The sequence below is a fragment of the Heterodontus francisci genome, unplaced genomic scaffold (assembly GCF_036365525.1).
Source record: "Heterodontus francisci isolate sHetFra1 unplaced genomic scaffold, sHetFra1.hap1 HAP1_SCAFFOLD_1104, whole genome shotgun sequence".
Taxonomy (NCBI): Eukaryota; Metazoa; Chordata; class Chondrichthyes; order Heterodontiformes; family Heterodontidae; genus Heterodontus; species Heterodontus francisci.
The window spans coordinates 140,689-158,292 of NW_027141015.1; the positions used below are offsets into that span (position 1 = coordinate 140,689).

The window sequence follows — 17,604 nt, forward strand, 5'->3', positions numbered from 1 at the left end:
CCCAGAGATACACATTACCCAGCGATACATTACCCAGAGAGAGAGACACATTACCCAGAGAGACACATTACCCAGAGAGAGAGACACATTACCCAGAGAGAGACACATTACCCAGAGAGACACATTACCCAGAGAGAGAGACACATTACCCAGAGACACATTACCCATAGAGAGAGACACATTACCCAGAGAGACACATTACCCAGAAAGAGACACATTACCCAGAGACACATTACCCATAGAGAGACACATTACCCTGAGACACATTACCCAGAGAGAGAGACACCTTACCCAGAGAGAGAGACACATTACCCAGAGAGAGAGACACATTACCCAGAGAGACACATTACCCAGAGATAGAGACACATTACCCAGAGAGAGAGACACATTACCCAGAGAGACACATTACCCAGAAAGAGACACATTACCCAGAGACACATTACCCAGAGAGAGAGACACATTACCCAGAGACACATTACCCAGAGAGAGAGACACATTACCCAGAGAGACACATTACCCAGAGAGAGAGACACATTACCCAGAGAGACACATTACCCAGAAAGAGACACATTACCCAGAGACACATTACCCAGAGAGAGACACATTACCCTGAGACACATTACCCAGAGAGACACATTACCCAGAGAGAGAGACACATTACCCAGAGAGAGACATTACCCAGAGAGAGAGACACATTACCCAGAGAGACACATTACCCAGAGAGAGAGACACATTACCCAGAGAGACACATTACCCAGAGACACATTACCCAGAGAGAGAGACACATTAGCCAGAGAGAGAGACACATTACCCAGAGAGACACATTACCCATAGAGAGAGACACATTACCCAGAGAGACACATTACCCAGAAAGAGACACATTACCCAGAGACACATTACCCATCGAGAGACACATTACCCTGAGACACATTACCCAGAGAGAGAGACACCTTACCCAGAGAGAGAGACACATTACCCAGAGAGACACATTACCCAGAGAGACACATTACCCAGCGATACATTACCCAGAGAGAGAGACACATTACCCAGAGAGACACATTACCCAGAGAGAGAGACACATTACCCAGAGAGAGACACATTACCCAGAGAGACACATTACCCAGAGAGAGAGACACATTACCCAGAGACACATTACCCATAGAGAGAGACACATTACCCAGAGAGACACATTACCCAGAAAGAGACACATTACCCAGAGACACATTACCCATCGAGAGACACATTACCCTGAGACACATTACCCAGAGAGAGAGACACCTTACCCAGAGAGAGAGACACATTACCCAGAGAGAGAGACACATTACCCAGAGATAGAGACACATTACCCAGAGAGAGACACACATTACCCAGAGAGACACATTACCCAGAAAGAGACACATTACCCAGAGAGAGAGACACATTACCCAGAGAGACACATTACCCAGAGAGAGAGACACATTACCCAGAGAGACACATTACCCAGAAAGAGACACATTACCCAGAGACACATTACCCAGAGAGAGACACATTACCCTGAGACACATTACCCAGAGAGACACATTACCCAGAGAGAGAGACACATTACCCAGAGAGACACATTACCCAGAGAGAGAGACACATTACCCAGAGACACATTACCCATAGAGAGAGACACATTACCCAGAGACACATTACCCATAGAGAGAGACACATTACCCAGAGAGACACATGACCCAGAGAGAGACATTACCCAGAGACACATTACCCATAGAGAGAGACACATTACCCAGAGAGAGAGACACATTACCCAGAGCGAGAGACACATTACCCAGAGAGACACATTACCCAGAGAGAGACACATTACCCTGAGACACATTACCCAGAGAGAGAGACACCTTACCCAGAGAGACACATTACCCAGAGACACATTACCCATAGAGAGAGACACATTACCCAGAGAGAGAGACACATTACCCAGAGCGAGAGACACATTACCCAGAGAGACACATTACCCAGAGAGAGACACATTACCCTGAGACACATTACCCAGAGAGAGAGACACCTTACCCAGAGACACATTACCCATAGAGAGAGACACATTACCCAGAGAGAGAGACACATTACCCAGAGACACATTACCCACAGAGAGAGACACATTACCCAGAGAGAGAGACACATTACCCAGAGAGAGAGACACATTACCCAGAGAGACATTACCCAGAGAGAGAGACACATTACCCAGAGAGAGAGACACATTACCCTGAGACACATTACCCAGAGAGACAGACACATTACCCAGAGAGACACATTACCCAGAGAGAGAGACACATTACCCAGAGAGACACATTACCCTGAGATACATTACCCAGAGAGAGAGACACATTACCCAGAGAGACACATTACCCTGAGACACATTACCCAGAGAGAGAGACATATTACCCAGATAGACACATTACCCTGAGACACATTACCCAGAGAGAGAGACACATTACCCGGAGACACATTACCCAGAGAGAGAGACACATTACCCAGAGAGAGAGACACATTACCCAGAGACACATTACCCAGAGAGAGAGAACCATTACCCAGAGAGAGAGACACATTACCCAGAGAGAGAGACACATTACCCAGAGACACATTACCCAGAGAGAGAGACACATTACCCAGAGAGACACATTACCCTGAGACACATTACCCAGAGAGAGAGACACATTACCCAGAGAGACACATTACCCTGAGACACATTACCCAGAGAGAGAGACACATTACCCAGAGACACATTACCCAGAGAGAGAGACACATTACCCAGAGACACATTACCCAGAGAGAGAGACACATTACCCAGAGAGAGAGACACATTACCCAGAGAGACATTACCCAGAGAGAGAGACACATTACCCAGAGAGAGAGACACATTACCCAGAGAGAGACACATTACCCAGAGAGGGAGACACATTACCCAGAGAGAGAGAGACACATTACCCAGAGACACATTACCCAGAGAGAGAGACACATTACCCAGAGAGAGAGACACATTACCCAGAGAGACACATTACCCTGAGACACATTACCCAGAGAGAGAGACACATTACCCAGAGAGAGAGACACCTTACCCAGAGAGAGAGACACATTACCCAGAGAGAGAGACACATTACCCAGAGAGACACATTACCCAGAGAGAGAGACACATTACCCAGAGAGACACATTACCCAGAGATACACATTACCCAGCGATACATTACCCAGAGAGAGAGACACATTACCCAGAGAGACACATTACCCAGAGAGAGAGACACATTACCCAGAGAGAGACACATTACCCAGAGAGACACATTACCCAGAGAGAGAGACACATTACCCAGAGACACATTACCCATAGAGAGAGACACATTACCCAGAGAGACACATTACCCAGAAAGAGACACATTACCCAGAGACACATTACCCATAGAGAGACACATTACCCTGAGACACATTACCCAGAGAGAGAGACACCTTACCCAGAGAGAGAGACACATTACCCAGAGAGAGAGACACATTACCCAGAGAGACACATTACCCAGAGAGAGACACATTACCCAGAGAGAGAGACACATTACCCAGAGACACATTACCCATAGAGAGACACATTACCCTGAGACACATTACCCAGAGAGAGAGACACCTTACCCAGAGAGAGAGACACATTACCCAGAGAGAGAGACACATTACCCAGAGAGACACATTACCCAGAGAGAGACACATTACCCAGAGATAGAGACACATTACCCAGAGAGAGAGACACATTACCCAGAGAGACACATTACCCAGAAAGAGACACATTACCCAGAGATAGAGACACATTACCCAGAGAGAGAGACACATTACCCAGAGAGACACATTACCCAGAAAGAGACACATTACCCAGAGAGACACATTACCCAGAGATAGAGACACATTACCCAGAGAGAGAGACACATTACCCAGAGAGACACATTACCCAGAGAGACACATTACCCAGAGATAGAGACACATTACCCAGAGAGAGAGACACATTACCCAGAGAGACACATTACCCAGAAAGAGACACATTACCCAGAGACACATTACCCAGAGAGAGACACATTACCCTGAGACACATTACCCAGAGAGACACATTACCCAGAGAGAGAGACACATTACCCAGAGAGAGAGACACATTACCCAGAGAGACACATTACCCAGAGAGAGAGACACATTACCCAGAGAGACACATTACCCAGAGAGAGAGACACATTACCCAGAGAGACACATTACCCAGAGACACATTACCCAGAGAGAGAGACACATTACCCAGAGAGAGAGACACATTACCCAGAGAGACACATTACCCATAGAGAGAGACACATTACCCAGAGAGACACATTACCCAGAAAGAGACACATTACCCAGAGACACATTACCCATCGAGAGACACATTACCCTGAGACACATTACCCAGAGAGAGAGACACCTTACCCAGAGAGAGAGACACATTACCCAGAGAGACACATTACCCAGAGAGACACATTACCCAGCGATACATTACCCAGAGAGAGAGACACATTACCCAGAGAGACACATTACCCAGAGAGAGAGACACATTACCCAGAGAGAGAGACACATTACCCAGAGAGAGACACATTACCCAGAGAGACACATTACCCAGAGAGACACATTACCCAGAGAGAGAGACACATTACCCAGAGACACATTACCCATAGAGAGAGACACATTACCCAGAGAGACACATTACCCAGAAAGAGACACATTACCCAGAGACACATTACCCATCGAGAGACACATTACCCTGAGACACATTACCCAGAGAGAGAGACACCTTACCCAGAGAGAGAGACACATTACCCAGAGAGAGAGACACATTACCCAGAGATAGAGACACATTACCCAGAGAGAGACACACATTACCCAGAGAGACACATTACCCAGAAAGAGACACATTACCCAGAGAGAGAGACACATTACCCAGAGAGACACATTACCCAGAGAGAGAGACACATTACCCAGAGAGACACATTACCCAGAAAGAGACACATTACCCAGAGACACATTACCCAGAGAGAGACACATTACCCTGAGACACATTACCCAGAGAGACACATTACCCAGAGAGAGAGACACATTACCCAGAGAGACACATTACCCAGAGAGAGAGACACATTACCCAGAGAGAGAGTCACATTACCCAGAGAGACACATTACCCTGAGACACATTACCCAGAGAGAGAGACACATTACCCAGAGAGACACATTACCCCGAGACACATTACCCAGAGAGAGAGACACATTACCCAGAGACACATTACCCAGAGAGAGAGACACATTACCCGGAGACACATTACCCAGAGAGAGAGACACATTACCCAGAGACACATTACCCAGAGAGAGAGACACATTACCCAGAGAGAGAGACACATTACCCAGAGACACATTACCCAGAGAGAGAGACACATTACCCAGAGAGAGAGACACATTACCCAGAGAGACATTACCCAGAGAGAGAGACACATTACCCAGAGAGAGAGACACATTACCCAGAGACACATTACCCAGAGAGAGAGACACATTACCCAGAGAGAGAGAGACACATTACCCAGAGAGAGAGAGACACATTACCCAGAGACACATTACCCAGAGAGAGAGACACATTACCCAGAGAGAGACACATTACCCAGAGAGAGAGACACATTACCCAGAGACACATTACCCAGAGAGAGAGACACATTACCCAGAGAGACACATTACCCAGAGAGAGAGACACATTACCCAGAGAGAGAGACACATTACCCAGAGACACATTACCCAGAGAGAGAGACACATTACCCAGAGAGACACATTACCCAGAGACACATTACCCAGAGAGAGAGACACATTACCCAGAGACACATTACCCATAGAGAGAGACACCTTACCCAGAGAGACACATTACCCAGAGACACATTACCCATAGAGAGAGACACATTACCCTGAGACACATTACCCAGAGAGAGAGACACCTTACCCAGAGACACATTACCCATAGAGAGAGACACATTACCCAGAGAGAGAGACACATTACCCAGAGACACATTACCCACAGAGAGAGACACATTACCCAGAGAGAGAGACACATTACCCAGAGACACATTACCCAGAGAGAGAGACACATTACCCAGAGAGAGAGACACATTACCCAGAGAGACATTACCCAGAGAGAGAGACACATTACCCAGAGAGAGAGACACATTACCCTGAGACACATTACCCAGAGAGAGAGACACATTACCCAGAGAGACACATTACCCAGAGAGAGAGACACATTACCCAGAGAGACACATTACCCTGAGACACATTACCCAGAGAGAGAGACACATTACCCAGAGAGACACATTACCCTGAGACACATTACCCAGAGAGAGAGACACATTACCCAGAGACACATTACCCAGAGAGAGAGACACATTACCCAGAGAGAGAGACACATTACCCAGAGAGACATTACCCAGAGAGAGAGACACATTACCCAGAGAGAGAGACACATTACCCAGAGAGAGACACATTACCCAGAGAGAGAGACACATTACCCAGAGAGAGAGACACATTACCCAGAGAGAGAGAGACACATTACCCAGAGAGACACATTACCCAGAGAGACACATTACCCAGAGAGAGAGACACATTACCCAGAGAGACACATTACCCAGAGATAGAGACACATTACCCAGAGAGAGAGACACATTACCCAGAGAGACACATTACCCAGAAAGAGACACATTACCCAGAGACACATTACCCAGAGAGAGAGACACATTACCCAGAGAGACACATTACCCAGAGAGACACATTACCCAGAGAGAGAGACACATTACCCAGAGAGACACATTACCCAGAAAGAGACACATTACCCAGAGACACATTACCCAGAGAGAGACACATTACCCTGAGACACATTACCCAGAGAGACACATTACCCAGAGAGAGAGACACATTACCCAGAGAGACACATTACCCAGAGAGAGAGACACATTACCCAGAGAGACACATTACCCTGAGACACATTACCCAGAGAGAGAGTCACATTACCCAGAGAGAGAGACACATTACCCAGAGAGAGAGACACATTACCCAGAGAGACACATTACCCAGAAAGAGACACATTACCCAGAGACACATTACCCAGAGAGAGAGACGCATTACCCAGAGACACATTACCCAGAGAGAGAGACACATTACCCAGAGAGACACATTACCCAGAGAGAGAGACACATTACCCAGAGACACATTACCCAGAGAGAGAGACACATTACCCAGAGAGACACATTACCCAGAGAGAGAGACACATTACCCAGAGAGACACATTACCCAGAAAGAGACACATTACCCAGAGACACATTACCCAGAGAGAGACACATTACCCTGAGACACATTACCCAGAGAGACACATTACCCAGAGAGACACATTACCCAGAGAGAGAGACACATTACCCAGAGAGACACATTACCCAGAGAGAGAGACACATTACCCAGAGAGACACATTACCCAGCGATACATTACCCAGAGAGACACATTACCCAGAGAGAGACACATTACCCAGAGAGACACATTACCCAGAGAGAGAGACACATTACCCAGAGACACATTACCCATAGAGAGAGACACATTACCCAGAGAGACACATTACCCAGAAAGAGACACATTACCCAGAGACACATTACCCATCGCGAGACACATTACCCTGAGACACATTACCCAGAGAGAGAGAGACACCTTACCCAGAGAGAGAGACACATTACCCAGAGAGAGAGACACATTACCCAGAGAGACACATTACCCAGAGATAGAGACACATTACCCAGAGAGAGAGACACATTACCCAGAGAGACACATTACCCAGAAAGAGACACATTACCCAGAGACACATTACCCAGAGAGAGAGACACATTACCCAGAGACACATTACCCAGAGAGAGAGACACATTACCCAGAGAGACACATTACCCAGAGAGACACATTACCCAGAGAGAGAGACACATTACCCAGAGAGACACATTACCCAGAAAGAGACACATTACCCAGAGACACATTACCCAGAGAGAGACACATTACCCTGAGACACATTACCCAGAGAGACACATTACCCAGAGAGAGAGACACATTACCCAGAGAGACACATTACCCAGAGAGAGAGACACATTACCCAGAGAGACACATTACCCTGAGACACATTACCCAGAGAGAGAGTCACATTACCCAGAGAGACACATTACCCTGAGACACATTACCCAGAGAGAGAGACACATTACCCAGAGAGACACATTACCCTGAGACACATTACCCAGAGAGAGAGACACATTACCCAGAGACACATTACCCAGAGAGAGAGACACATTACCCGGAGACACGTTACCCAGAGAGAGAGACACATTACCCAGAGAGACACATTACCCAGAGAGAGAGACACATTACCCAGAGAGACACATTACCCTGAGACACATTACCCAGAGAGAGAGACACATTACCCAGAGAGACACATTACCCTGAGACACATTACCCAGAGAGAGAGACACATTACCCAGAGAGAGAGACACATTACCCAGAGACACATTACCCAGAGAGAGAGACACATTACCCAGAGAGAGAGACACATTACCCAGAGAGACATTACCCAGAGAGAGAGACACATTACCCAGAGAGAGAGACACATTACCCAGAGACACATTACCCAGAGAGAGAGACACATTACCCAGAGAGAGACACATTACCCAGAGAGAGAGAGACACATTACCCAGAGACACATTACCCAGAGAGAGAGACACATTACCCAGAGAGAGACACATTACCCAGAGAGAGAGACACATTACCCAGAGACACATTACCCAGAGAGAGAGACACATTACCCAGAGAGACACATTACCCAGAGAGAGAGACACATTACCCAGAGACACATTACCCAGAGAGAGAGACACATTACCCAGAGAGAGAGACACATTACCCAGAGACACATTACCCAGAGAGAGAGACTCATTACCCAGAGAGACACATTACCCAGAGACACATTACCCAGAGAGACACATTACCCAGAGACACATTACCCAGAGAGAGAGACACATTACCCAGAGACACATTACCCATAGAGAGAGACACCTTACCCAGAGAGACACATTACCCAGAGACACATTACCCATAGAGAGAGACACATTACCCTGAGACACATTACCCAGAGAGAGAGACACCTTACCCAGAGACACATTACCCATAGAGAGAGACACATTACCCAGAGAGAGAGACACATTACCCAGAGACACATTACCCATAGAGAGAGACACATTACCCAGAGACACATTACCCATAGAGAGAGACACCTTACCCAGAGACACATTACCCATAGAGAGAGACACATTACCCAGAGCGAGAGACACATTACCCAGAGAGACACATTACCCAGAGAGAGACACATTACCCTGAGACACATTACCCAGAGAGAGAGACACCTTACCCAGAGACACATTACCCATAGAGAGAGACACATTACCCAGAGAGAGAGACACATTACCCAGAGACACATTACCCAGAGAGAGAGACACATTACCCAGAGAGACACATTACCCAGAAAGAGACACATTACCCAGAGACACATTACCCAGAGAGAGACACATTACCCTGAGACACATTACCCAGAGAGACACATTACCCAGAGAGAGAGACACATTACCCAGAGAGACACATTACCCAGAGAGAGAGACACATTACCCAGAGAGACACATTACCCTGAGACACATTACCCAGAGAGAGAGTCACATTACCCAGAGAGACACATTACCCAGAGAGAGAGACACATTACCCAGAGAGACACATTACCCTGAGACACATTACCCAGAGAGAGAGACACATTACCCAGAGAGACACATTACCCTGAGACACATTACCCAGAGAGAGAGACACATTACCCAGAGACACATTACCCAGAGAGAGAGACACATTACCTGGAGACACATTACCCAGAGAGAGAGACACATTACCCAGAGACACATTACCCAGAGAGAGAGACACATTACCCAGAGAGACACATTACCCTGAGACACATTACCCAGAGAGAGAGACACATTACCCAGAGAGACACATTACCCTGAGACACATTACCCAGAGAGAGAGACACATTACCCAGAGACACATTACCCAGAGAGAGAGACACATTACCTGGAGACACATTACCCAGAGAGAGAGACACATTACCCAGAGACACATTACCCAGAGAGAGAGACACATTACCCAGAGAGACACATTACCCTGAGACACATTACCCAGAGAGAGAGACACATTACCCAGAGAGACACATTACCCTGAGACACATTACCCAGAGAGAGAGACACATTACCCAGAGAGAGAGACACATTACCCAGAGACACATTACCCAGAGAGAGAGACACATTACCCAGAGAGAGAGACACATTACCCAGAGACACATTACCCAGAGAGAGAGACACATTACCCAGAGAGAGAGACACATTACCCAGAGAGACATTACCCAGAGAGAGAGACACATTACCCAGAGAGAGAGACACATTACCCAGAGACACATTACCCAGAGAGAGAGACACATTACCCAGAGAGAGACACATTACCCAGAGAGAGAGAGAGACACATTACCCAGAGACACATTACCCAGAGAGAGAGACACATTACCCAGAGAGAGAGACACATTACCCAGAGAGAGACACATTACCCAGAGAGAGAGACACATTACCCAGAGACACATTACCCAGAGAGAGAGACACATTACCCAGAGAGACACATTACCCAGAGAGAGAGACACATTACCCAGAGACACATTACCCAGAGAGAGAGACACATTACCCAGAGAGAGACACACATTACCCAGAGACACATTACCCAGAGAGAGAGACACATTACCCAGAGAGACACATTACCCAGAGACACATTACCCAGAGAGACACATTACCCAGAGACACATTACCCAGAGAGAGAGACACATTACCCAGAGACACATTACCCATAGAGAGAGACACATTACCCTGAGACACATTACCCATAGAGAGAGACACATTACCCAGAGAGAGAGACACGTTACCCAGAGACACATTACCCATAGAGAGAGACACATTACCCAGAGAGAGAGACACATTACCCAGAGAGACACATTACCCAGAGACACATTACCCTGAGAGAGAGACACGTTACCCAGAGACACATTACCCATAGAGAGAGACACATTACCCAGAGAGAGAGACACGTTACCCAGAGACACATTACCCATAGAGAGAGACACATTACCCAGAGAGAGAGACACATTACCCAGAGACACATTACCCATAGAGAGAGACACATTACCCTGAGACACATTACCCATAGAGAGAGACACATTACCCAGAGAGAGAGACACGTTACCCAGAGACACATTACCCATAGAGAGAGACACATTACCCAGAGACACATTACCCATAGAGAGAGACACATTACCCAGAGAGAGAGACACATTACCCAGAGACACATTACCCACAGAGAGAGACACATTACCCAGAGAGAGAGACACATTACCCAGAGACACATTACCCAGAGAGAGAGACACATTACCCAGAGAGAGAGACACATTACCCAGAGAGACATTACCCAGAGAGAGAGACACATTACCCAGAGAGAGAGACACATTACCCTGAGACACATTACCCAGAGAGAGAGACACATTACCCAGAGAGAGAGACACATTACCCAGAGAGAGAGACACATTACCCTGAGACACATTACCCAGAGAGAGAGACACATTACCCAGAGAGACACATTACCCTGAGACACATTACCCAGAGAGAGAGACACATTACCCAGAGACACATTACCCAGAGAGAGAGACACATTACCCAGAGAGAGAGACACATTACCCAGAGACACATTACCCAGAGAGAGAGACACATTACCCAGAGAGAGAGACACATTACCCAGAGAGACATTACCCAGAGAGAGAGACACATTACCCAGAGAGAGAGACACATTACCCAGAGAGAGACACACATTACCCAGAGAGAGAGAGACACATTACCCAGAGACACATTACCCAGAGAGAGAGACACATTACCCAGAGAGAGAGACACATTACCCAGAGAGACACATTACCCTGAGACACATTACCCCGAGAGAGAGACACCTTACCCAGAGAGAGAGACACATTACCCACAGAGAGAGACACATTACCCAGAGAGACACATTACCCAGAGAGAGAGACACATTACCCAGAGAGACACATTACCCAGAGAGACACATTACCCAGCGATACATTACCCAGAGAGAGACACACATTACCCAGAGAGAGAGACACATTACCCAGAGAGAGAGACACATTACCCAGAGAGAGACACATTACCCAGAGAGAGAGACACATTACCCAGAGAGAGAGACACATTACCCAGAGAGACACATTACCCAGAAAGAGACACATTACCCAGAGACACATTACCCATAGAGAGAGACACATTACCCAGAGAGACACATTACCCAGAAAGAGACACATTACCCAGAGACACAGAGACACATTACCCTGAGACACAGAGACACATTACCCAGAGAGAGAGACGCATTACCCAGAGACACATTACCCAGAGAGAGAGACACATTACCCAGAGAGACACATTACCCAGAGAGAGAGACACATTACCCAGAGAGACACATTACCCAGAGAGACACATTACCCAGAAAGAGACACATTACCCAGAGACACATTACCCAGAGAGAGACACATTACCCTGAGACACATTACCCAGAGAGACACATTACCCAGAGAGACACATTACCCAGAGAGAGAGACACATTACCCAGAGAGACACATTACCCAGAGAGACACATTACCCAGCGATACATTACCCAGAGAGACACATTACCCAGAGAGAGACACATTACCCAGAGAGACACATTACCCAGAGAGAGAGACACATTACCCAGAGACACATTACCCATAGAGAGAGACACATTACCCAGAGAGACACATTACCCAGAAAGAGACACATTACCCAGAGACACATTACCCATCGAGAGACACATTACCCTGAGACACATTACCCAGAGAGAGAGAGACACCTTACCCAGAGAGAGAGACACATTACCCAGAGAGAGAGACACATTACCCAGAGAGACACATTACCCAGAGATAGAGACACATTACCCAGAGAGAGAGACACATTACCCAGAGAGACACATTACCCAGAAAGAGACACATTACCCAGAGACACATTACCCAGAGAGAGAGACACATTACCCAGAGACACATTACCCAGAGAGAGAGACACATTACCCAGAGAGACACATTACCCAGAGAGAGAGACACATTACCCAGAGAGACACATTACCCAGAGACACATTACCCAGAGAGAGACACATTACCCTGAGACACATTACCCAGAGAGACACATTACCCAGAGAGAGAGACACATTACCCAGAGAGACACATTACCCAGAGAGAGAGACACATTACCCAGAGAGACACATTACCCAGAGAGACACATTACCCAGAGACACATTACCCAGAGAGAGAGACACATTACCCAGAGACACATTACCCAGAGAGAGAGACACATTACCCAGAGAGAGACACATTACCCTGAGACACATTACCCAGAGAGACACATTACCCAGAGAGAGAGACACATTACCCAGAGACACATTACCCAGAGAGAGAGACACATTACCCAGAGAGACACATTACCCAGAGACACATTACCCAGAGAGACACATTACCCAGAGACACATTACCCAGAGAGAGAGACACATTACCCAGAGACACATTACCCAGAGACACATTACCCATAGAGAGAGACACATTACCCTGAGACACCTTACCCAGAGACACATTACCCATAGAGAGAGACACATTACCCAGAGAGAGAGACACATTACCCAGAGACACATTACCCATAGAGAGAGACACATTTCCCAGAGACACATTACCCATAGAGAGAGACACATTTCCCAGAGACACATTACCCAGAGCGAGAGACACATTACCCAGAGAGACACATTACCCAGAGAGACATTACCCAGAGAGAGAGACACATTACCCAGAGACACATTACCCATAGAGAGAGACACATTTCCCAGAGACACATTACCCATAGAGAGAGACACATTTCCCAGAGACACATTACCCATAGAGAGAGACACATTTCCCAGAGACACATTACCCATAGAGAGAGACACATTTCCCAGAGACACATTACCCAGAGCGAGAGACACATTACCCAGAGAGACACATTACCCAGAGAGACACATTACCCAGAGAGAGACACATTACCCTGAGACACATTACCCAGAGAGAGAGACACCTTACCCAGAGACACATTACCCATAGAGAGAGACACATTACCCAGAGAGAGAGACACATTACCCAGAGACACATTACCCAGAGAGAGAGACACATTACCCAGAGAGAGAGACACATTACCCAGAGAGACATTACCCAGAGAGAGAGACACATTACCCAGAGAGAGAGACACATTACCCTGAGACACATTACCCAGAGAGAGAGACACATTACCCAGAGAGAGAGACACATTACCCAGAGAGACACATTACCCTGAGACACATTACCCAGAGAGAGAGACACATTACCCAGAGAGACACATTACCCTGAGACACATTACCCAGAGAGAGAGACACATTACCCAGAGACACATTACCCAGAGAGAGAGACACATTACCCAGAGAGAGAGACACATTACCCAGAGACACATTACCCAGAGAGAGAGACACATTACCCAGAGAGAGAGACACATTACCCAGAGAGACATTACCCAGAGAGAGAGACACATTACCCAGAGAGAGAGACACATTACCCAGAGAGAGACACACATTACCCAGAGAGAGAGAGACACATTACCCAGAGACACATTACCCAGAGAGAGAGACACATTACCCAGAGAGAGAGACACATTACCCAGAGAGACACATTACCCTGAGACACATTACCCAGAGAGAGAGACACCTTACCCAGAGAGAGAGACACATTACCCACAGAGAGAGACACATTACCCAGAGAGACACATTACCCAGAGAGAGAGACACATTACCCAGAGAGACACATTACCCAGAGAGACACATTACCCAGCGATACATTACCCAGAGAGAGACACACATTACCCAGAGAGAGAGACACATTACCCAGAGAGAGAGACACATTACCCAGAGAGAGACACATTACCCAGAGAGACACATTACCCAGAGAGAGAGACACATTACCCAGAGAGACACATTACCCAGAAAGAGACACATTACCCAGAGACACATTACCCATAGAGAGAGACACATTACCCAGAGAGACACATTACCCAGAAAGAGACACATTACCCAGAGACACAGAGACACATTACCCTGAGACACAGAGACACATTACCCAGAGAGAGAGACACCTTACCCAGAGAGAGAGACACATTACCCAGAGAGAGAGACACATTACCCAGAGAGACACATTACCCAGAGATAGAGACACATTACCCAGAGAGAGAGACACATTACCCAGAGAGACACATTACCCAGAAAGAGACACATTACCCAGAGACACATTACCCAGAGAGAGAGACGCATTACCCAGAGACACATTACCCAGAGAGAGAGACACATTACCCAGAGAGACACATTACCCAGAGAGACACATTACCCAGAGAGAGAGACACATTACCCAGAGAGACACATTACCCAGAAAGAGACACATTACCCAGAGACACATTACCCAGAGAGAGACACATTACCCTGAGACACATTACCCAGAGAGACACATTACCCAGAGAGACACATTACCCAGAGAGAGAGACACATTACCCAGAGAGACACATTACCCAGAGAGACACATTACCCAGCGATACATTACCCAGAGAGACACATTACCCAGAGAGAGACACATTACCCAGAGAGACACATTACCCAGAGAGAGAGACACATTACCCAGAGACACATTACCCATAGAGAGAGACACATTACCCAGAGAGACACATTACCCAGAAAGAGACACATTACCCAGAGACACATTACCCATCGAGAGACACATTACCCTGAGACACATTACCCAGAGAGAGAGAGACACCTTACCCAGAGAGAGAGACACATTACCCAGAGAGAGAGACACATTACCCAGAGAGACACATTACCCAGAGATAGAGACACATTACCCAGAGAGAGAGACACATTACCCAGAGAGACACATTACCCAGAAAGAGACACATTACCCAGAGACACATTACCCAGAGAGAGAGACACATTACCCAGAGACACATTACCCAGAGAGAGAGACACATTACCCAGAGAGACACATTACCCAGAGAGACACATTACCCAGAGAGAGAGACACATTACCCAGAGAGACACATTACCCAGAGACACATTACCCAGAGAGAGACACATTACCCTGAGACACATTACCCAGAGAGACACATTACCCAGAGAGAGAGACACATTACCCAGAGAGACACATTACCCAGAGAGAGAGACACATTACCCAGAGAGACACATTACCCAGAGAGACACATTACCCAGAGACACATTACCCAGAGAGAGAGACACATTACCCAGAGAGAGAGACACATTACCCAGAGACACATTACCCTGAGACACATTACCCAGAGAGAGAGACACATTACCCAGAGACACATTACCCAGAGACACATTACCCAGGGAGACATATTACCCAGAGAGAGAGACATTACCCACAGTCACACACACACTCACTGTCAATCACTCACACACACTACACACTGAACCAGAGAGTCACACAGTCACACACACACTCACTGTCAATCACTCACACTCACTACACACTCAACCAGAGAGTCACACAGTCACACACACACTCACTGTCAATCACTCACACTCACTACACACTCAACCAGAGAGTCACACAGTCACACACACACTCACTGTCAATCACTCACACTCACGACACACTCAACCAGAGAGTCACACAGTCACACACACACTCACTGTCAATCACTCCGAAACCCTCTCACTCATTCTTGCACACACACACTGACGCATTCGCTCACACAGTCTCTCACACTCATTGACTCACTCTCACTCACTGACACACTCACTCACTATCTCATTGTACCTTCGATGGCGAAGATTTTCGCCTGTAATTTATCCTGGATGGTGCTGAGGGCATCGTAATTCTCAATGAAGAACACTGTGTGGTTCGTGCTGTTGGAGGCGATAATCTCCAGTTCGCGACGGCCCTTTGGGCTCTGAAATTCAGGTCCCACCTGATGGGTCCGTGCGGAGGGGAGAGAGAGGGAAAAAGGTCAGTGGGGGGATTAAAAACACCCTCCTCAGCCCCCTCTCCGGGAGACCTGTGAGAGAATCGTGTCCGACACGCAAAGGGAGACACAACACAAAGCCGAGGAGGGATGGGATAGCTGGAGGTGGGGGGGGGGGGGGGGGGGGGGGGGGGGGGGGGGGGGGGGGGGGGGTGAGGGGTGAGAGTGCAGAGAAGGGTGGGAGAGGGGGTGAGGGAATGGGGAAGGGGGGAGAGAGGGAAAGGGAAAGGGGATGGGTAGGGGGGGGCGAAGAGGCTGAGGGCGTGGTGTTTTGGGGGTGGGAAGTGGAGGGGTGGAGTTGGGGGGAAGGGGATGGGAAGCTGG

The 17,604-nt window shown here is 47.4% G+C and overlaps 1 protein-coding gene across 1 annotated transcript in view; it reads right to left on the reverse strand.

Annotated features, from left to right (window-relative positions):
* LOC137361838 (integrin alpha-M-like) overlaps window positions 1–17,226 on the reverse strand; it is a gene marked incomplete at its 5' end in the record, with an annotated part of 127,154 nt that extends 109,928 nt beyond the window's left edge. Inside the window, one exon of the mRNA XM_068026441.1 lies at window positions 17,076–17,226. Within this exon, the coding sequence (XP_067882542.1) occupies window positions 17,076–17,226 (151 nt within the window). The remainder of the gene's footprint in view (window positions 1–17,075) is intronic.
* Between the last annotated feature and the right edge of the window lie 378 nt (window positions 17,227–17,604).